The sequence below is a fragment of the Syngnathus typhle genome, linkage group LG18 (assembly GCF_033458585.1).
Source record: "Syngnathus typhle isolate RoL2023-S1 ecotype Sweden linkage group LG18, RoL_Styp_1.0, whole genome shotgun sequence".
Classification (NCBI taxonomy): Eukaryota; Metazoa; Chordata; class Actinopteri; order Syngnathiformes; family Syngnathidae; genus Syngnathus; species Syngnathus typhle.
In genome coordinates this window covers 7,175,480-7,198,721 of record NC_083755.1, presented here as the reverse complement: position 1 = coordinate 7,198,721, position 23,242 = coordinate 7,175,480, and the positions used below count along the sequence as shown (strand labels likewise).

The 23,242-nt window shown below is 45.3% G+C and overlaps 2 protein-coding genes across 2 annotated transcripts; one reads left to right on the top strand and one right to left on the bottom strand.

The window, feature by feature from the left end:
- Positions 1 to 4,551: 4,551 nt before the first annotated feature.
- Positions 4,552 to 10,843, bottom strand: lrrc4bb (leucine rich repeat containing 4Bb). The gene is made up of 3 exons (XM_061264505.1): positions 10,707 to 10,843; positions 7,084 to 7,694; positions 4,552 to 7,003 (listed from the first exon to the last, which is right to left on the bottom strand). Exons 2-3 carry the CDS (start codon positions 7,324 to 7,326, stop codon positions 5,018 to 5,020), a joined length of 2,229 nt encoding a protein of 742 aa, XP_061120489.1. The 5' UTR covers positions 7,327 to 7,694; positions 10,707 to 10,843; the 3' UTR covers positions 4,552 to 5,017.
- Positions 10,844 to 16,219: 5,376 nt separating this feature from the next.
- LOC133142935 (heparan sulfate glucosamine 3-O-sulfotransferase 2-like) lies at positions 16,220 to 19,070 on the top strand. The gene is made up of 2 exons (XM_061264594.1): positions 16,220 to 16,674; positions 18,452 to 19,070. Exons 1-2 carry the CDS (start codon positions 16,220 to 16,222, stop codon positions 19,068 to 19,070), a joined length of 1,074 nt encoding a protein of 357 aa, XP_061120578.1.
- The last annotated feature ends 4,172 nt before the right edge of the window (positions 19,071 to 23,242 follow it).

Below are 23,242 nucleotides of genomic sequence, written 5' to 3'. Positions count from 1 at the left end.
ATGAGTCATCGAATTGAATTTGCTGATTTCCAATCACGGCGTTAGCGCATTAGCCAACAAGTCTATGATAAGGGTTTTAATCAGTCGAACGGCCAAACATTTCGGAGAAGCCAGCATCCTTTTATTGTAATAACAGATATTTTGTGGTTGTGCAAATCTCTTTACGGTTTCGCTTTACTAGCCGGCAGGCACCTCCGCCTAGTGAGATTTGGTGTAAAACCGCTACATTTGTACTGTTCATCCAAAAGTAGCACTTATTACATAGTGCCGATGCTGTGTGTTAATTGTCAAAAACAAACAGACTAACTACACAGCAACTTCTGAAGCATAGAAAACACACTGGGAGTGTAAATATGTGTGAAGAGATAGTTAGGGGCATTTATTGAGGGGGGGCTGTATGCTAGAAGTGAACTCAATTCACAATAAGCAGAAATTGTGCACAATTCTGCAACATAGCTTAGTTTTGAGCCATTCTACAAAAGAATAATGGTACTCACGCTAATATGTTCTTTATCCTCTGTGAAGAATGACTCACATTAGCGCCGCACTGATGAGCTGAGAGGAGCCGAGACGGCTCACTGAACAGTCTGTCTTATTCAGGCCACCAGATATCCGAAGCAGGAAGCCTAAAAAGAGCAGCGCAATGGCCATTTAGCTGATGCAGTGCAACATTACTGTTTGATTTAATAAAATGAAATATTATGGAATGTCATTTTACCTCATCATGTGTGTATTCATAAGATATACGAGCCACAAAGGTTTTGATGATGAATTTCTGTTAAAAGAGCTTTTCCCAAAATGGCGGCAGGGCCATTTTGAGGATTCGCAATAAAAAGTTCTGTAAAGTTCTTTACTGATTCAAGCTTGTTACCAATAACTGCCTGTTGTGTCCTTTTTAATTCGTTTACATTCTTTTTACTGCAGTACTGTTTAGTAAAGTATTCATTTTATAACATTGTGAAACCTTGTGATAAAATGAACACAGATGCAAAGAGACAGCCATTGGTGATATTTCTCATATTATGAAACAGTTTCCTACCTTTCAGGGAGCAAAAAGGTCATTCCATTTCCTGTTTTGTTATTCCGGTAGTCGACATCACTCCATGTCTTTAAGGTCGTTCGTCTTGGTATGATCCAGAAGTCTCTGTAATCATCTGATGGAACACACAGAGCAGAACTGCAACTGAAGCCATTATATACAGTGAGGGACAACTTTCTACAATCTCACCTGTTGAGTTTCATTTAAAAACGCTCATGCAATTTTAACAACCATGGATCTTTCCAACAGCTTGTAAAATTAAATTACCGAGCTTCAAGATTTAACCTATGAATGTATGCACTGCGATAACGTATTTATTTCATTATAAGAGGGCCTTGTAAATAAAATAAATCACACATTAAATCATTTTTAAATCGTTCCGAATTCTTTCGGCATCATTACATTTCAGCGGGAATAAGGCAAGCTCCCATCAGGCAAAGTGCACAAATCTCCACGGTAACATTCAGGTTGGAACATCGGCACCATGACGACCGTGCAGAGACCGACTGCTCGCTCACACATGAGACGTTATCTCATATGCTCTTTGAAATCCGACGACTGGGCCTCCAAACGGATCACATCAAGGGAGCGGCCATATGTTCTGTCTTTAGTCTTCATTTATATTCTCAGTGGGTTCAGCCTTGTTTTGCTGGATGCAACTGTCGGGGAGGGGCATTAACCGCGATATACATCAGCGTTTTAATGGGATGCACGATCAAAAACAGCCAGTCTGAGAAGAAGCCTGGCCGCGTTTGAGACAACTTGACTCACTTGATCGATTGCTCCACTTGTGAGATTATACTGCGGGGCGAAGCGTAACAGATCCACTGTTAAGCGTCAAACAGGATGAGCTGGCGTTTGTTGACATGGAAGGCGTTCTGACGTTCCTTTAATAACAGAGAACAGAGTCTTGTGGGTTTTCGCTTGGCGCCCATCTCATATTATTACCTCGACTATGACTAGTTGTCAATGTTGTGTAATCGATACGGACCTGTGAGTGCAAAATAAGACTTGACACAGCCTCTGCAACTTCTTTGTGTGCATTTTGTGCCATTCAGTAAAAGCAAAATGTTGAACCATAGCCTTAAGATGGAGTTTAAAGAGAAATAACAGTTTATAAAAATAACCTTTGGGTGACATGGAAATTAGATTGTGTTTGTGGTCTTGTTTGAAAATTATAAATATATATACTCTAATATTTTAAGACCTTGTAAAGTGAATTAAAAAATGTTTAAGGTTCTTATCGACCAGCTGTATACTGGAGTGGACCTACTTAGCTAGAAAGCTAACAATGCTTACACACAGACTATACATATTCCCTGAATTTACACATATTATGTATTTTACATTGTTTATGATATCGTAACATGTTGGGAAGCAAAGCATTATGAGTAGCTAACGTGTAGAAAGTTTTTTTGTTCCATTATTTCTCATGCGGTGTGAGCCACACGCTAAATGACGTCTAAATAAATAAATAGAATAAATGTGCTCACATATCTGTCATGTAGCATGAGACACGGACTAAATGATGTGCAGATAAATCACTTAAATAAAATTGAAGTGTCTTTGTTTTGTTCACCGACATACCGACAGCACTTGGCGAGGAGATGACGTGACGTATCCCAACCCGGGAGTTTGTTAGCTCGCAGGCTAGCAGGTGGCTAACGCCAATTGCTCTTGGACGTGACGCGAACAGTTCTTTGACAACAATGCTTTAATATACATTGTAACCAGTGGAGGCTTTAAAAATATATATTTTCAAAAATTTAAATATAGATGTTACATTTGAAAGCGTTGTGGAATCTGACTGACAGCTAAGCGGGGCGTGGTTACGTCAAATTGAGCAGACACGCCCACAAATAAAACTAATATTTAAATTTGGCAAAATTGTAAACAATACTCTGTGATGTGTGAAATTTACAAGTTTTTTATTTTCACTTTAAAGGGACAAAGTAGTGAACCAGATATATGAGCACTGAAGCGAATTTGATCAAATTTTAATCCATTAAAGAGAAAGTCAAGTCAAAAAATGTTCTTTCCAATACGTTCTGTGCCCCCACTAATTCAAACACGGTATTCAGATTAATATTGCGTTGGTGGAATATGACTTAATCAGAAAAAGTCCATCCATTTTCATCAAACTCAGAGCGGTGAATCCATATTCCACAAACGTAATATGAATTAATAATTGCATCACACTTCCAGCCTGTGCTCAATTGCAACAAACATTATACCCCCCAAAAAATCTAACTTAACACCTCACCGAAACAAATGTCATACAAGGGCTCCTAAAATAAATGCCACCTTCCTCCAGTTTTCATGAAAACACTACCTTTGTAGCATCTGCTGTACCTATATAGGAGAGTGACTAATCGCCTGTCTGAACATGTTAATAGCGCAGATGACACCTTTCATTAGCACGGTGACTAATGGCGGAATCACAACCCATACGTTCACTCCTGGTTCAGCACAGAACTCCTCACGTTTTGCTATCTCGGTTGCCATATTGAGCCGTCACAATCCAATATATGATTCATTTATTTCACACATAATGATACATGGCTAGACAACTGTACACATTATATCAAACTAACAAAAATAAAGAAATACATAGTTGAAACGCGAGAAGCGCAAATGGCATCGAACATATGAAAGTTACACTGTAAAAATGCAGTTCTTACAATTGTCATACAACCAGACATTGTTATTATTGATATACTGTACATTTCCATTCATTCTACTCATCCTCGGTGGGATGTTGGATCCCGTCCGGATTGCTGCTGCGGAGAAATGTCGAAACGTCATTAACGACGGCGTTTATGGCATGATTATAGTCACCATGAGCGAGGAGGTGATATCAAATTCCTGGCTACGGATCTGCTTGAAATAACACATAGAAGTCAACTTTTATTTTAGCCGCACATGTTTTTGCATGGGAATACCGCGTCCTGTTTGCGAAACATTAGTTGGAACATGATGGCATTGTAAGAATTGATACGATTCAAATACCAAGTAGCCGGCCGGCTGTTACAAAATACATAATACACCCTCGGAACACAAAAGATCGTAATGAGTACTACTGAAGCAACAGACAGAAGTTGGTCAAACAGAGATCGCCGTTTACTGTACTACAACCTAAATAGACTTGAAGCCAATTCAAAGATTCACAATGAGTGTTGCAATTGAGCCCTTATGTTCTCTGAGAAGTAGCCAAACTGAAAACATGTATCGTAACCAACCTCCCCAATCTCCGACCCCGCTCGTTAGTCACAAAGAAACAAACTCTACCCGAATATACATCCACCCCAAAATATCTCTGCGTCCGAGTTTGCGATGATACATATTTAAATGAAAATATATTTATATAATTTGTGGAGTTTTCACAGTAGGTTGTACTGCACTGTACCTTTTTGTCCATCTACGTATGCCTACGTTATTGTCACCTCGGGGGGGGGGGGGGGGGGGGGGGGGGGGGGGGGAGTCTATTGAGTCACTTCAGAGCAAATGTGGCTTCTTTTTGAGAAGAAAAATGTCTCTCGGATTTCATATCTCCGTAATCTCTGCCATCTTCAGCGTGGTAAGTACTAGTGTGCATGTCTTCCATCTCTCCGGGCCAACAATGATTTAAGGCCCGATTACTTCCAAAGACTTGTTTGTTTTTTTTCGGGTTTTTTTTCCCTTTGACAAGACAGTTTGGAGAAAATGCAAAAAAAAACAAAAAAACATTTGCTTTGGCACAGATTTACATCGTAGCAATGTCCATTCCTTGATCTCCTTGGCCGTGGGCGTTACGACAGACACAAGTGGCCCACTGTGGCTGGGCGCACCGTCACGGACGAGTCTTTGTGTTTGTGTGCCGCCACCGCCGCCGCGTCGTCCCGTCTATCCCGTCTCCAGGCGTAAAGTCAAAGCACTCTAGTGTCTCATCATTCCGAGCATAAACCCAACATGAATCCCCTCTCTGTCCCACCGGCGCTTTTAAATCTGAGTCTCCTGGACATTTTCCTTTGAGTTCCCCTTGAAGAGAAGCGGCTCCATTTGGGGATTCTGGTTCTGGCCCATGAAACCTTTAATCGATCCGTGTAGGCCCATGGTGGGCATCGGGAGAGACATGGGCAGAGGCGGCGACATTGAACTCGGGTTGACGTTGGTGCCGTTTCCCGAGGACATGAGCAGATTGGCTGTGGAGATGGGGACAGGCGTACAGGAGATGGGGATTTCCTGGCCTTGCTGGTTCTTGTGCATTCCTCCCGATCCCATTCCGTCGGGCCCGATACTAAGACCCATCACGTTGTTGTTGAAATGATGGGTCTTGTAGTAGTGGTGGTTCAACGTATCCGAACGGCCGATGTTGGGTAGGTTGACTAATTCGGGATGATGTATCCTCAGGGTTCCCTCTCCGCCGCCGGCGTTCATGGTGGACCCGCCCGAGATACCGCTTCCGGCGCCGGCTCCGATTTCGTCTTCCACGTTGACGATTTCGATGGCTCTGGCCGGGCCGTGGTGCTTGTGCAGCTGGTGTTGCTTGCGGAGCTTATAGAAGACCACCAGCATGACGGCCGCCATAAACGTAATGGCCACAAAGCAACCGATGATAATCTTGGTGGTTTTCATGACGTCGTCCAGGCCGGGAATGTTAGTTACGCCAATTATGGACACGGTCACGGCGTTCTCCGTGGCTCTGTTTGCACGCGGGGACAGCGAGGAAAGCGAAGAGAGAGAAGGGGTTATAGTGATGCCGTCTAAGACCCCTCGTTCAACAGTAGGGTTAGGGAAATCTATGAAGGTCTCGTTGATGTACTGCCTCGCCGAGTTCTTATCGTTCCCGCCTCCCACCGTCTCGACTGTCTCCACAGTGACGGTGGTGAAGTAGCTGTAGCTGTTGCTGGGATCCGACGCGGAGACGTTGAGCACGGCGGTGGCGGTGGTGTTCCCCGCCGAGTTGGTCACCATGCAAGTGTACTGCCCGGTGTCCTGCACGGTCACGTTGGTGAAGTTGAGCGTTCCGTCGTGGAGCACCGAGATCCTGACGCGGTACGACCCGTGGGTCATTAGGGTGCCGTTGGGCGTGAACCAGTTGACGGAGGTCATGGAGGTTCCCGTGCGGCACTTGAGCTCGGCAGCCATGCCCTCGGTGACGTTGAGGTCGGTGGGCGGTTCCACGATGACCGGGGCGTAACAGATGAAATGGCTCTGATCCAGTTCGCCGATGTACTTGCCCTTCAGGCCCGGCGGCGCGTGACATCGGGCGCAACACGTGGTGTTGCTGGGAACCGTTTCTTTGAGCCACCAGCTGAGCCACAGAATGTCACAGGTGCACGACCACGGGTTGTGATTGAGGTGGACCCTCTCCAGCTGATGCAAAGGCGTGAAGAGGTCATGAGGCAGCGAATGAAGCGAATTGTGGGACAGGTTGAGCTCCTCCAAGATTTTCAGATCATCAAAAGCGTTGCGCTCAATCACCGACACCTTGGAGTGCATGAGCCACAGCTTCCGTAGAGACACCAGGCCCTGGAAGGATCCCGGCCGGACGATCCCCAACTGGTTGCCCGACAACTCCAGCTCCTCCAGTCGTACGAGCGGGGTGAGGTTGGGGATGTCCTTCAAGCCGCACATGCCGAGATTCAAGAAACGCAAGTTGACCAGACCTTCAAAGGCGGCCTCGGAGATGAAATCCAGTTTCCTGAGTTCCCCGAGATCGAGACGACGTAAAGAGGGAACGCGGTGAAAGGCGAAGGCCGGCAGCGTCTCGATGGGGTTGTTCCGTAGCCATAGTTCCCTTAGCTTGCTGAGGTACTCAAAGGCCTGCGACGGTACCACGGTGAGACGGTTGTCGAACAGCTCCAGCGTGTTGAGGTTCGGCAGCCCATTGAACGCTCCCACCTCGATCTGCCGGATGTGATTCTTGGAGAGCTGGAGGATTTCCAGATGCCGCAGATGTTTGAAGGTGTCAGACTTGATCACCTGGAAATAGAAACACGGCCACACGTTTGTAGCACCCCGTCTCAAAAACGCAACAACTCCCGACGTGACGTGGCGCTCACCTGAATCGTGTTCTCCTGGAGGTTGAGGTATCTGGTGTTTTCGGAAATACGGTCCGGGACTTGGTCTAGGGTCTTCCTGGTGCAGATGACGCGGCTGGCCTGATTGGAGCAGCTACAGGGGACCGGGCAGGGGGGTGCCGCTTCTGTCAGCTGAGGTCCATGGTTATGGAACCACAACAAAAGGTGGACCAACCAGAGGAGGGGGGAAGGGGTGCAGGGTCTGGTCACCATGACAACACGCATGGCAACTGAGTCATGACCCACCCCTACTGCCGTATGATGTTATAAATTACCTCCTAACAGGGGGACTTTAAGTGCTTATTTTTATGTCCATATTTTATGCTCTTATGCTGTTTTTCTCCTTCAAGTCGACTGCTCAATAATTTAGAAAGACGGGTGTAATGTTATATTAAAGAGACTCTATCTTTAATAGATTTTACTTTGCTCACGCTTCTATGACTACCAAGCACCTTGATCTTCCCTGCATGTCATTTTAAGAGAGCATGTCCCTTTTTTGTTCCCATGACAATTATTAGTCGAAAATTATATTTGGGAGCAATTTGGTCTTCTCCGCAGAGGATGTTTGTTTCTTCTCACTGTGGAAGGAGGGGCTGGGGTGGGGATGGGGTAGAAGAGAGAAAAGGAGGAAAAGAAAGAAAGGAGGTCAAGTCATGCACAGCGCGCCAGCTTTGAGATATTAGCCTAACACATTCATGCAAGGATGCCCAGGATGGAATTTAATGATGAAAATATTACAACGTCCTGTTGCTGGAGACAAGCAAGGTCAGACTTCAATTTGTGAAGTCTTTCCAATTGTGGCTTGTAGCACAATTAGACGCTGAGCTGCCATTTTCTTGACGTTCAACTTAATGTTGTCATCTTGAGATGGACACCCCAAAACAAATGCAACAATGGGATGAATCTTCATTTAAGATCACGCAGACATCATTAAGGGGAAAAAAAACCCCGCAATATTATTAACCTGTTAACAAATGACACCCTAAATTAAATTAGAATTATTATCGACCGCATGCGCTGTGAGAGCCTGTCGTGCACTTTTCTTTTTTTTTTTTTTTTTCTGGGGGCAACCAGAAATGCCTGCAAGCATCAGCAGACTCACTAAATATAGAATTGCTCGGGTTATTTCCCTGGCAGTGATAAGAGCAAATGTTTTCGAGACATGACGACTCGACGATCGCCGTCCTTGTGCGAATCTACGTGATAAATTTCACTCTTGAGCAAACGGCGGGTTTTCGCATGGACGCTCCGATGGCGGCGGTTTGCGTCTCCTCTCCGATGCAGCGACGACGCATGGGCTCCTAGAAACACGGTTGCTGTGGCAACCTGCTCACTCACCATCTTGGGTTTTTACTGTCCAGCGCCCCATTCCACGTTATTCTATTTAGCGGCGCTTGATGAACGCTTGCCACTCAAAAGACATAACAAGCTCCACTGCACTTAGATGTAATGGAATATTTATTCCTATATTTATGTCCGCGTTTAGATGGTACAGATTGCAAAGGCGCTTGCCAGAGAGCAAAAAGAATTCAAATTGGAAGATCATAACATCTACAAGGTCATCATCAGTCTAGGAGGGGGGGGGGGGGGGGGAAACAGAGCCGAAAACTGTTATAGCAGCTATTAAAGAAATTCATGAGGGAGTGTGTTTGCTAAAAATAGACTTGTTGGGGTTTTTTTTTTCCTCAAATGTTCTGCACATCCCACAGATTTTCTCACACACCCTCATCCAGGCACACATTGTATAGAATCACACCAACTGTTGTCAACAACAGATACACAAATAGAGCGACGCCTGTGTGCCGTTGCCCTTTTTTTGTTTTTGGAGGCGACCCGCATATGACAGCTTGATTCAAAATGGAGGCTTCGGCCTAATCAACAGCTAATAAAAGGCTGAGTCGAAAAACAGAGATTCATTTCCCATTAACGCAATTAAACAGTGACAGCATTCATACAGTGCACTCTGGGTCAAAGAGAACGCCCAAATTGGGTCAAACGGTTAACGAGGTTGACCATTCGACCCAGCATGTTGAGTCATTGTCCCATTACACAACCCAATGTGATGAGTTGAAATAATTCACTCTAACTAACCCAATCAGGTGGATCAGAAAAACAACCCAGCATTTTTCTTTTTTTTTTATGGTTCTATTCTATTAGGGTTCTAAATCAGCCTTCTTGCAATGCAGCTAAAATGGTGAAAATGCATTTTTCCTTCAGCCCAAAGGGGGAAAAAAAAAAAGTCGATTATTTCTTCCTTCAATGCACTACCACACACGAGGGATATTTAAGCGGCTTTGGTAGGTGTGTGGTTTCTTTCCACAGCCTTGGGGGAGCAAAAACACATTATTCACATGTTGAGGACCACACAAGGTAATAAACCTTTCACTGTGTGGAGAGAGAGAGGGCGAGAGAGAGAGACCTTGACACTGAAAGCCTGTTGCCTTGACATGCCACCCTCAATCGCTCCACCATATGAGACGAGTTATATCTCATGAGATGCTCTTCAGCTAATAGAATACTCAACTCGGTTTTTTTCCGGAGGGGGTAATGGTTGAATCATGACATTGCTGACACGCCTGCATTTTATTTATTTTTCTCCCTCCCGTTGAAGAAGATTCTCAAAAGTGTATTTCTCTCTCTTTCTCTCACGGTCTCTTCTTTTTTCTTTTTTATCTTTGTTGCTCTTTGGTGTTGAGAGCAGATTGCAACAATGTCGGTATTGATTATTCGATCAGGCCTGAGAGAGCGCTCAGTCGTGAAAAGACAAATTAGCTGCAAGCTGCTGACCAATTGCTACAAACCAATCACATTGTGATTGTATCAAGCCTTTCCACAACACAGTCGTTAAGGTTTATGAAGAGGCCGGAGGAAGAAAAAAAAAAAAGTGGTGCGAGTTGTTTTTGGTGAGGGGGGGGGGGGGGGGTTCTATCACAAGGCCCGATGAGATGATGGTGTGCATGGAACACAGGTGCATCGGGGCCAACATCATCTACTGTAACTATGACAACACTAGATTGATTCAGGACGTGGGAATCAGGGGAGGCAGAATTGCAGCTTCGTGGCGATCATCACAATCAAACGATAGGGATTTTTTTTTTTATTTAAATGATTCGACCAGCGATGAGCAGCACTCTCCCCTTCGATATGGACCACAATCGAACAGAATGGCCTTATTCATCTTTGCAGCTGCACTGGCCATATACGGCGCACCTTCCTCCAGAACGCAATTGAAATTCTGAATAGGCCTAATTCTGCACATGCTGCATTACAAAATGGCTTGCACCCGCTTAATGACAACTGCACCCACAACCCCCCCCCCCTCCCCCCCTCACCACCACCACCACCCTACCCCATCTCCCTCGGCCGTTTCTTTAAAGGCAATAAAATGTGCTTACATAATACATTTGCTTTTTTTTTAAATTTAACCCCCGCTTTTCCTTTTGCGCGTCTAAATTATTCATCCCGGCTAAATTGTCATGCATCTCTGCAGCTTCTGCACAATTTGCCACCTGATAATCTTCTTCGTCGGGATGTCAGCGTGCACAACGCGCCGGCCATTTCATCCTTGGCTTTAAACGTACACACCTGCACAAACATGCACTTACCTCGGCGTTGCGGAGTCTAACGTCGATGTTTTCCCTTCAACATCCTCATCAGCGCTCGCTCGCTCGTCTGTCTTCCCCTCCACCCCCCCTCACCCCCTTTCTCCAAAATGGATTGGCTTGTCTCCCGGGCTGAGAGCTGCCCTCTTCTTGTTCGTCTTGTCGGCTATTCCGCAGCGCCAACGCAACGCGGGGGTCTGCACGGCGGCGGCGACAGCGGCAGCGGCAGCGGAGGTGCTGCTGGTGATGACGGCCGCTTACACCAATCCACGCCGACAGGCACGCGTGACAAACAATTGAAGGAGGCTTGAAAGGGAGAGAGGGGGGGACAAAAATAAAAGCATCAGTTGAAAGGCCACTGGGAGACGATGATGTTAGAATGATCACATTGAATTGAAGGAGGACGACGTTGCATGCGCGCGTCCGTTCATCCTTGGAGAAGGCGCGCATGCAGGCTGCGCACAAGTTTTTTTTTTTTTTTTTTTGCGCCCGCGTCTTTACGCACATTTCGCATGTCGCCCTCTCTGAATCCCACTAAGAGCAGCTAAGATGCGCTTCTCGTGGCTACACCTGCAGTCATGGAGCCATTCAAGCAATTCATCCGCATGAGTTATCTTGTAAAAGAGAAAGCAGGATGCGGACACATATTTTAGTCATGACTCAGTATCAGGACAAGTTGCGGTGGGCAAACTGACTCGATTAGAAAGTAACTACTGATTGACTGCTTTGGAAATAACTTGATTTTTGCAGAAGTTCATGGTTAGATTGTAGTGACCTCCACCTCTACATATCATGACTAAGCAACATTGTGTGAGCTACTTTATTTTTACTTCTTTAATTGTTAATAATTAAAGCAACATAGATATTGGTTTCCTCGCAAAAAAAAAACATTTGGTGAAGGGTGGGTAGGCTTTTTTTCCCAGTCGATATGCACTTAATTCAGCCTCTTGGATTCAGGAGATTTCTGTTGTGCAGACAGTGCAGAAAGCATTATGTGTGTGCGTGTGTTGAATTGGCCCCTACACATTTAGTGTCTCCGCTCATCAGTTCTTGTGCTTTGACTGCCCTCCTGACTGTCAGCTCCAAGTTAGCCCGTCTTCCCTCCGTTCCAGCCGGCACTAAAAGGTCAAAGGACGCAGAAGACCGGTTATGCTTCAGCAAAGACCCCCAAGATATGCACCCTCCACTCGCTCCCTCCTCCCTTTTGCACTTCCCCTCCCTGTGAATGCCGTAGTGAGCATTGTTCACCAGCGCTGGCTTTTTTTTTTTGCTAGCTGAAAGCCGCACAGCAATGAGGTCTCTGTGCCTTTTCGCCCCCCCCCCCCCCATCCCCCCTCCGCCCCTCTCGTCGACCCATCCCCCCTCTCTCTCTATTAAATTTCCAGTCACACAGCGGTGCAGAGGATATTCCTCCTTTCCCTTGTCACCCCCCAGTTGAAATCTCAGCGCACAATCCGGCCCGCATCCCGACCTGGCCGCCTTTCAGCGCTCGGCTCTCCTCCCTGTACATCTTTTTGCCTTCCAAGCTCCCTCCCTCCAGCATCCCAGGCACCCATTTAAAATGACTCCACGCCGCCCCTGCCAAGTCCCCGGCCCGGCCCGGCCCTCCCCTCCTTCCCCCACCCCCTTGCTTTCCACTCCGTGTCCTCACTGTGTCATTGCACACTGAATTTGATACCCCCCATAACCCCTCCCTCCCCCCTCTTGCATCTATGGCACCCTTGAGCATCTGTCTGAGGAGAAGAGGACAGGAACATGCATTTGTTCGCACATGAATAAACATCACGACCGTATTGCTTGCGTGTCATCGATACATGAAAAGCACAGAGGAGGGGATTGTCATCCCTGCATGCAGAGGACAAACGCGCCACACTTTTCCGATGCAAACTAAAGCGCTTCAACTTAGCACCGTGTCGGGAGCCACGGGAGGGGAACGGGAAAGGGAGGGCGACGAGGATTTGGCAGAGACATGCTAGCGCGCTGAGACATATGTGGCATGCTGATAGCACCGCGGAGGTGCGGCTCACACTGTGAAGCGCGTTTTGGAGGGATGCAAGGGGGGGGGGGGGCACGCTGGGTGGAGGGTGCCCGTACGCATGTCCGTCAACTCCAATCCCCTCGCCAATGTGGGGGGAGAAAAATTTTGTGGTGGCAATATACGGGAGGATGAGAGACAACAGTGAGGAAAAACCCCGGTGTCACAGTATCTTAGCAACTGCCTCCATCTCCTTGGAGACGGAGGGCTGACATCATTTCCTGTCTGGGAGAGGAGAACTCACTTTGAGTGTGTGTGTGTGTGTGTGTGTGTACTTTCATACACCAAACGCATCATTATTATTATTATTGCAAGAACTGCACTGAATTGCATACGTGAGGTCTATTACAACAGTTCATTTTGAAATTTCAAAATATATGGCAGCATTTGAGTATTGAGGGCTTTGCTAGCGGCCTTTTAAACATTTTGATCCTTCACTGTCCTCCTGTGGCCAAACATGAGAGTTGCAATCACTTTCAAGCCACTATTACTGTGTTGTTTTTTTAATGTGCGAATGCTGAAATTCTAATATCCAATATCATTCCACATTTTCACCAGTCTCATTCAACCTCATTGTATATGGCTCAATGTATCTTAGTACCATTCCAAGGTGAAATTACAGTCATTTGATCAAGTGCGGCGAACAGAAGCTACATTTACGCTATCATAATATTATAAAATAATATGTGAATATCTAATAATGGAGCGCAGTAAAGGTCACGGCCACAGTGATAACTGAATGTCCGTCTCCCAAAAGGATTCTGGAGGCCTGATGCAAATCTCCAGAGTCAGCAGAATCCAGTTAGGGCATTATATAGACATTATAGAGATCAGCATATGATTCGGAAAAAAATCCCACAGGATGTTAGATGCATTTCATAGATCATGCTTCTGCAGCGTATTTATATTTCATCTTTCTGCCTCAGCTGTTATTACATGGCAGTCTATTTAGTCGATTCAGGTAATAAATAGCGATTTAAAATGTGAAGATACTGATATTTAGAAAACGGCAATCGTTTGAAAACACTAGTTTTATATATTGAATCTCAAGATTGGCCAGCCAGCAAATACATTTCATTTCTAACGTCAGTATTTTCACACAAAATGGTGTTATCCATTTCTCACTGGTAGGTGGTGCTGCTGTAGCAGTTTTAGCTTTGGCGAAATCTTTCCACGGCCCCCTTCATCCACCTAATTCTAATTTCTCCTAACTTCCGGTCCCCAAACAGATATCACATTAGGAGAAATTAAAATCTACTTATCTTGATCACAAGTAAAGTTGAGTGATTTAGATGAGCACAAGTGATGACTATTGTCCCCTATATGATAAACATCACTACACCTGCAAGAGGGTCGCCCCGATAGATAATAGATGCACTTTATGCAGCGTGGTGGTCCCCTTGGGTCCATTTACGTGCCCAAGAGCGGCACTCAATAAAAAGAGCGGCACTCGATAAAAGAGCTTGGAGGGTGTTGGCTTTATGGGGTGGGCGTGAATGATTTCTGCTAAGAAGCCATCGCTCATCAATCTGCGAGCATCATCTGTATCAGAGTGGTGACACTAAAAATCCCCTATCTACCCCACCTCGGGCCACACTTAGTGCTGACAAACGAGCTGAGCCGTTGGCACAGTAGGCAGCGAGAAGAATTGGCTTTGGGGAATTCTCCACCAGATAAGTGGGAGATAAAGGAAAAACACACAGAGGAAAGAAATCAAATGATTTTGAAAAGAACAGAAAGTTAAAAAACAAATAGAGACTTTAATCGTAGGATGGAGTTTTAACCAAATATAATATAATATAATATAATATAATATAATATAATATAATATAATATAATATAATATAATATAATATAATATAATATAATATAATATAATATAATATAATATAATATAATATAATATAATATAATATAATATAATATAATATAATATAATATAATATAATATAATATAATATACATTATTTTAAGAGTCATGCTGCGGGGCAAAAATACACATCCACGTAAAGTACTGAACCAAAGCCTCCAATTTGAGGGTTAGGGGAGGTTTTTAATTGCTCTGTCGCCCCCTCGTGGTTTAGGTCTGAAGCAGATGATTAAATCATTCTAAATAAAATATGAAATGTTTAAATATTATTTTAACCATAATATAATAATAAATAAAAGAATAATAATAAAAAAGACTTTTTAAATATTTTATTTTATACTATTGTATATAATATTATTGTATTAGACTGTACCGACTAGTCCTGCAGAGGATGTAGCCTACCTAAGTGCTTACGGCCCTGCCACTGCGACTGTGCAGTCTGTGATAGCTGGAAAATAAGCCATATGCCCTGTGAACTGAACTCAGGATAAACTGATTTAAAGCATCCATGTCCCTGATAAAAAAGAAATAAACAAGCAGAAAACACAAGCTGCACACTCAGCAGAGGTGATTATACATTTAATCACAGACTCCTATCGTAGCGCCGTGTACTTACTCGCTCCGAGCTTTGATTTACCCGCCCTCTTGTGAGGAAAAATCTCATTCACGAGACGGATTGCTGAGGGGGGGCCTCCGACTGGCCCCTATAAATCATTCTTTAATCAGAGGCCTCCGAGATTGGGCGCAGGCGCCCTCGGGAGCAGTGCGGTGACACCTCGACTCCTCCCCGTGTGCTAGGAGTTTTTATCTTGGCGTTTCCCCCCTCCGGGGGTTGTCAGTCCGCTCGTCAGGGAACGAAGAGGGATGACCTGACCGGTGCCCTTGCCCAAAAGCAAAACACTGTCGCGGAATTAGTGTCTGTCAACGGAATTCGGCTGTGTTATTCAGCGGTTTGCACTAACCGAGTCTAGCTAAATATTAGCTGACTTCGTCAATGGCTCGAAATAGCATCGGTGAAGTTAACGCTGCAGCGATTAGTATTTTGCTTTTTTGTCTCCTCTCAAGCAATGCGACATGGTTGTTTGAATAGATCATTCTTTTAGTCTTAGGAGTGTCTCAACAGATTGTGATGTTGTAATTGCTGCATACGTCCACAAGGCGGCGGGGCAGCTATGGATTGCTATGATATGTTGTCATGAATGGACAAGTCCTAATTGCGATTGATATTTTTGCACTAGGCTGAATTGATGCAGAAAATATTCTGTTGGAGTGTCTGCTCGGCGCTTGCTGAGGAGTGAGTCAAGTCTGAGTGAGAGCCCAGCGCGTGTTTAATGCAAAGATGCTGCGACGTCACTGACTTTTTTTTTTTTTTCATAGCTAGACTGTGTGCACGGAGCTAGACGAAGTTGTCAGACCGCGCGCCTCTTCCCTCCCGGTGCGTCATGACCATGGCTGCGAGAACCGGGCACTCTGAGGAGGCTTTTTTCCCACACCCCAACATGGGAAGTTTTTGGATGCGCATCAGAGGAGCTGGAATGCAACATTATCAAATCTTTGGAGACAATAGGCACGGTTAATTAAAAAAAATGTACTGTTGGTATCCATGGAGAGATGGCATGCGCGCTCGTCTTCAATCGCCGGCTTACAAAAACATCCGTATGCTTGTTGTCCCTGCTCCTTTCCTACGTGGGTTACTGCGCCTTATTCCACGCAGACCCCCTCATGCCGCCCGTCTCGGGCGATCCGTCACCAAGCTGCAATCGGAGGCTACCAGCCGATGGAAGCTGCGCGTCTCCACCCCCGTCTGCCGTGGAGGCATCCAGGGTGAAGGCAGCCGAGGGGTCGCCCTCAATTTCGCTTCACGCCAGGAGCGACACGCCCAGTCCGCCTATGGGCCACCCAAAGTTCGGCAATAAAAAGTTGCCCAATGCCATCATAGTTGGCGTGAAAAAAGGAGGAACAAGGGCAGTTCTGGAGTTTATACGGATCCACCCGGACGTGAGAGCTGCGGGGACTGAGACGCACTTCTTTGACAGGCATTATGACAGAGGGTTCGAGTGGTACAGGTAAGGTCACAGAAAAAAATATATATAATGATTTATTGATTTGACAAAATATTTAAGATGGCGTATATAATGGTTGCCTTATTTAAGGGACACTATATTGGAAAAAGCATTCTAAAGATATGCATATATTTAAGCGGTACAGAAAATGGTTGGATATAAATACATTCACACATATATACAAATAGATGCACATTCCTGTGTAAGAATATTTAATTGTTTTACCTGTCAGTATGGATAGCTGATCAAAAATTCATTATTTGGGTTAAATAAATATTTAAGGACCAATTCTGTGGATTATTTTCCTATAATGATCTCTCACATCACACTGGAATCGCTACTTTATGTAAGAAAATACACAGTCAATTTCCCTCCCAAGATAAAAAGTGCAATCAAATAAAGGTAAGATTGATTTTTCCAACATGTGAGCGAGCGACTGAGTCGTTTTTTTCTTTTCTTCAAAGGAGAAGCTGAGCTGAAAGTCCTGCCACTATTTCTGTTAATTAAACCACTTGTCAGCCAACTTGTACCTTCCTCCGCAAAGAAGTTGGGGAATGTGTTGATTATCGATCCCTAACTGCGACATGAAGGCCCTTTAACAAAGTGTGGCCTCATTAAACGGCTTGGTTTGGCGAGAGCCTGTCAGACATTTTATGAGGCGAACCCACACGATCTATAACGAGTCCATGTAAGAGGTATTTTGGAGGTGTACAACGTTTCAGATTGAAATCATATCGTACAGTCGTTCTCGTTAATGATTCGCCGTCGAGCCGAGGATAATAATTGGGCTCTTTGGCGGTGTGATTGTCAGCTGCCATAAAAGGTCAAATGAGAGGTTTGGGAGACCATCATAAACATACGTTTGCGTCTGATGAGGAAAGGTCAAACTGCGGAGCTGGACAGACATTTATCGACCTAGCTTTGCGCAAGTTAAAAGGTGAAGCTAAAGATAGCTGGAAGTTTACAAATGCTAACAACCCTCAGGAGTTTTCGCGAATGTTCGAAACCACAGCTGGGCAAAAACATTGAATTTTTGCTTTTGGGATGTTGTGACAGTAAATTAAAAACGACTTGAGCAATTATGCTATTAAAGCAAAAAAGAAAAAAAATGTGGCCCTTGAGCACAGAGGTCAAGGAAGTATGTTGTGATACATCTTGACGGATAGACAAGCTTTGTGTGATTAGCCTGGGTTGTTAGTGGGAAGTTAGCCCACCTGTTTGCAGTCATAATGTGATTTTTTTTTTTTGTTTCTCCAAATGGATTCGACTAACATTTCTCACCCATTTGAGATCAAGTAGCCGCAAACATGGACACTCCGGTGCTCCACTTTGTCGACTAGTAAGGAAGCGAGCTTCGTCACCTGCTTCCCGGATGCATTGCGTGTGCCTTCATGGTGATTTATTGCTCTGGAAGCGTGCTACGCCATCGAGCTGTGTGCGACACAATTCTCCAGTGACGGGCTAGCGCACTTCATTTGCAGCGAGAAACTGAGTTTATGGCCAGAAGGAGCTTCTAAGCTAAGGATTTGAAGTCTTAATCAGTGCCGGGAAAAGTTTTGCGTAAGAAGTACAGATCTTGGTGCAGAGGAGACTCTGGCAAACAAGTTCTGTTCTTAAAAGTAATTCACTAAAATGTCAAACTATTGGCATTTTCCATACGAAGAGGACATTGTGTCCTCGGTATTTGACTCGCTTGGCACGTCAAAAGAAAGCGCTTGAAATAAATAATTGAAGTAAATGTAAACAAAAAGTCCTTTTGCTTTTTGGGGATTTTCTTCAGAGCTTCAATGCCAAGGACTCTTGAAGGGCAGCTCACCATGGAGAAAACGCCCAGCTACTTTGTGACGAAAGAGACGCCGCACAGAATCGCCGCGATGTCCCGAGACACCAAACTCATCGTGGTGGTTCGCGACCCCGTCACCCGAGCCATCTCGGATTACACCCAGACTTTGTCCAAAACACCTGACTTGCCGAGCTTCCAGGAACTGGCCTTCCGGAACCAGACTTTGGGCTTGGTGGACGCGTCTTGGAACGCCATTCGCATCGGGCTGTACGCCCTCCACCTGGAGAACTGGCTGCGCTACTTCCCTCTAGCGCAGATCCACTTTGTCAGCGGCGAGCGGCTCATCACCGACCCGGCGGGCGAGCTGGCTCGGGTGCAGGACTTCCTGGGGCTCAAGCGCATCGTCACGGACAAGCACTTCTACTTCAACCGCACCAAAGGCTTCCCGTGCCTCAAGAAACCGGAGAGCAGCGGCTCGCCTCGCTGCCTGGGCAAGTCCAAGGGCAGGACCCACGTCCAGATCGACCGAGACGCCATCGAACAGCTCCGGGACTTCTACAGACCCTTCAACGTCAAGTTCTACGAGATGGTGGGTCATGATTTTAAGTGGGAGTAGATATGGAAAATCATTCTTCTGAAACAATCATGAAATTAAATTGTAACCTCCAAAATGTGGTCAGTATTCTTCTACGCTCACATTTGGTGTCATTTCAGCATTTGCAACAAGTTCATCAGCTGGTGTCATAAATGGCCGCCGAGTACAAGTTGCTGAGGAAACTTTTGGTTTCACTGTGCTTGTATGTCACAAATGTGGGAAATGTGTCAGTGGGAGAAAAAAAGAAAAAGATGCACAACTTACCTTTCTGGGGTGAAAGATTCCAAGCTTGGCTCAGGCAGCAGATTCCAAGTCCTCCAAAATTGGTAAAAGTTTTCCCCAAGAGTAATCCACACAAGAGTCACTTGGGGTCATCTTGAAACATTTGCCTTTCTTTCATGCCTCAAAGGTGTCACCTGTATTTCCTTCCCCACTTCCTGTTGCTTTCTTCTTTCCTGTCTTCTACTCCCCTTTAAATAAACAAATAAAGAAAAAAAAGAGCGCACCGTAAAAAACAAATAGGCTCCAGCTCTATAAAAAAATATTTAAATAAATCATGATCTTATTGGAGGACATTTTATTTGGACTTTTACAATCGCCACAAACATTTAAAGATGCACCTCCACATTTTTTTTTAGTCCTGTGACCTCCAGGTGTATGCCTCCGCGACCTCTGATGCCCCCCCTGCTCATTTCCAGCACATCTACACACACTCACACACAGGTGAGCACCAGACGTCACCGCGAGCACTTTGGAGGATGGTGCACATGGGTCCTAATTAGGCCTGAGGGCCGGCAAGGAGCAATCCCGGGGAACAAGCGGCCGCCAGAGTCTGATTAGACTCTCCCAGCGCAAGGCCCTCCTGAGATTGCTTGCGGGTCAAATCTCACACACGCGCGCACACACACACGCTTTGCTTACTTTTCAAATCTAAACTCCCGCAGGAGGCAGCCTATGCAAATGTTCTTTGCCTTGGTAGCTTGGTGACGTGGCCTATTTGCACCTTGGCTAATGAGCTAGTTTAATAAATATTTGGTGATGATGCAAAATCATATCTTTGCTTGTTTATAAAAAAAAAATCAAGCCAAAATAGATGCTATTTTGCAGACTAACGGGAGCCGCCGAAAGAAGAAGCAAGTTACTATTTTAAGCATTTTTGATGCTCAGCCGCAGTTGTATACAATAACCGTGAAAATACATTGCAGAAAAAAAAATCGCAGTTTTTTTTCAAATCAATACATTCTGAACAAAATATGTCAAAGCGCCCCCCACCAAAAAAAAACACAATTTAATTAATTGACAGTCTGAAGACAAAGTTGGAAGTGTTTAAAAGTCACACAAATGTCAGCCAGATGTACTCGCTGACTTTTAATGAGCTTTGCAAAAAAAAAACACTTTCACAACCAACCTCGAGTTGTTCTTGTTTTGTTTTTTTTAGTGATTCTTTAACAAGTGTTAGCATGGCCCTGCATTTCACATGTATGCTCCATTTAAGGTGTGCTACTTAAAACATGAGCCGTCCTTTATTCGGGATGCAAGATGAAAAAGGAGGTTCCTCGGCTGACATTTGCCGGTGAACCCTGCTCGGTCCTCCGAATCGTTTGGTATGCCGACAGGATGTCCCGGCGGTCTAAATCGCTGGCGGCTTCGGAGCCAAATTAAAACCAAGCACTGACAACTACGCGTCGCGGTCGCGAGTACATAATGATACGAGTTCTTACAAGTATTTGCAGTCTGAAGCGAGCTCTGTGGGGAGGGCACCGAGTTGGTGTGTGGAGGTGATGCGCTCTAATGAGCTTACGGTGAGGAAAGCAAAGAGAAGAAGAAATGAGGCTGGCCAAGTCAAGTTAAAGTCAGGTCATCCTTTTGTCTGGGGAGGCAGCAAAACTTTAGGATGTGGAAATTGCAAATTTGAGGCCGCGGGTCTGTCTTTACGTTGGGGGTCTTCCAAGAAAAGGTTGCCCGTCTGTCCAGCCCCACCGGCCGCTTGTTTCACTCACCGAGTCGGCCTGGCAAAGCTGATGAGCTCGATGGAGTTCTGGCCAGGAGACGCGTGCTAATTAGGATGCGCGCCTCGGCTCTCCGCGAGGAGGATAACAAGGCTCATCTCAAGGCTGCCTCGGGATGAGCCTCACATCCACGGCGAATCAAAACGTGTCTGATGTGTCAGCAGCCCCCCGGACCGCAGACCCGCCGCACCTGAGCTGCTGCGTTAAGATCTTGATGGGGGGTGAGGCAGCTTTCAATGCCGTATCACTGAGGAAAAGACAGATGGCATCACAAAAAGAGATTGCTACTTCGGACCGCTGTAGTTTGGAGGGTGAGCAAACTGTGACCCGCGGGCCAGATTGGGGCCGCTACTTTCTTTAATTGGGCCCGCCGTGCGTATCAAATCATAGCGACTTGATTGTTGTTTGTTCTCATGAGCATCCTCACGTGCACCCAAATCACACACACATGCACAAACAAAGAGAGTGGAGGATGGTCCAGACACCCGAGGCACCTTCTCTCAGATTACACATCAGATGCTGAAGACAGCTGCGCTCATCACGGCATTTATGAATTCATTAGCTTTTATGTTTCTCCAAACACTCATTTATCTCCCCGAGAAAATCAAACTGGACAGACACGGACTCGTCTTCTTCTCTGAAGACGGAAGAACTTTTGTCAACGCGCGGCACCGCACGTGCCAAAAAAAGCCTGCAAAATTTAAAGCTGGGTGGCAAGTCAGGCCCTGTTTTTGACAGGATGAGCGTGCAAAAGCGCATATGTTTGGGTGAAGACGGCTTTTAAAAAAAAATCAAAGTGTGTTATTTGCCTTCGTGAAAGCGCACTACATCAAAGTGTTCGCCTTCCTCTCTCGTGCAGCTTCCATCTCAGTGCCTCTAATGATAGAAGATACAAGGAGGTGCCACGGCTGCCAGCCAAAAGGAGATCGAGCGAGCGAGAGAGAGAGAGGGAGAAAGAGAGAGAGAAAGCACACATTGGAGGTGATGATTGACATGCCGGCATCTTTTTTAATATTCCTGTGATGTCGGTCCAGACGCATAGATGCCAATGATGGCGGCCTCGCGCGTTGGCTGACGTGGCCGTCTGCTCGACAACCACCTGGCTGGCTGTGAGGGAGAAAAAAAATAAAAAAAATAAATATGCATCCTGCCATTTCTGAATGTTTTCTCAAGCACTCATCTTTCTCCAAGGTTCAACTTGTTTTTTCCGAGACGCTCTGTACATCTGCTCGGGTTTATGTAATTTAGTCGTGGATGTCCCGCCTGACGCGTCATGTATATTGCATGGACTAAAAAGCCGCTCTCTTGCCGCCCGCACTCAAGGCTTACTGGATTTTTCATCTCCAATTAAAAGGGAACTAAAGTATTGCATCGTTGGACTCGAGCGAGAGGGAGAAATAATTGACGGGCTCGCTCCCGAAACAAGTGAATTATTTAATCTGTTTTATGGTGGTTCAAGAAAAAAGATGGCATACTGAAAATGCGATTATATCTTGGATGCGGGCTATGTTGGGAAAAAGGGACATGAAATGCATTTTTTTTTTTTTTGGGTGAGTTCTGGAATGCAAAAAGTCTCAAAGTTAATCACAAAGATGATGGCGGTCGTCATCTTCGATCGTGCAACAAAGAGACATCAATAAGGATCGAATTTGACTCAATTGCTCCGATCAATACGGCGAGATTGCATCGGGCACAATTCTGAGCCGAGCCAAAAGGCCGCTCGACGTGCAAACTAATTCCACGAGTTCACGAGTCAACAAGGCTGATGTCACGCTTGAAATCCGATCAAACTTTCAGATTCCTCCGATGAGGCCTCGCTAATGAGCCTCGCTTGGACGTCAGACAAACTGGAGACGATTATTGATGGCGGCAGAAAAGTCGGACTCTTGCCAGATTGCAGTCTGCGTGTTTTTTTTTTTTTGGAATTCTTGACAAGCATTTTAATTCCAGCAATTTCTGCGGCAGTAAAACAAAAAAGAAAACGACGGATGTCACTGCCAGTCTTTTTTAAAAAATCTATCACTTCCCCAGGAGATGGAGCGAAAAGAAGGCGAGAAGGGAAGGTGAGAAAGCAGTCGGTGAAATTGATGACGTTTATGGAAAATTACAAGAGGGGGAATGAAAAAAGAGGCGGGGTTAAATGCTGCCATATAATAAAAGTACAATTGAATCACATCTTAAACT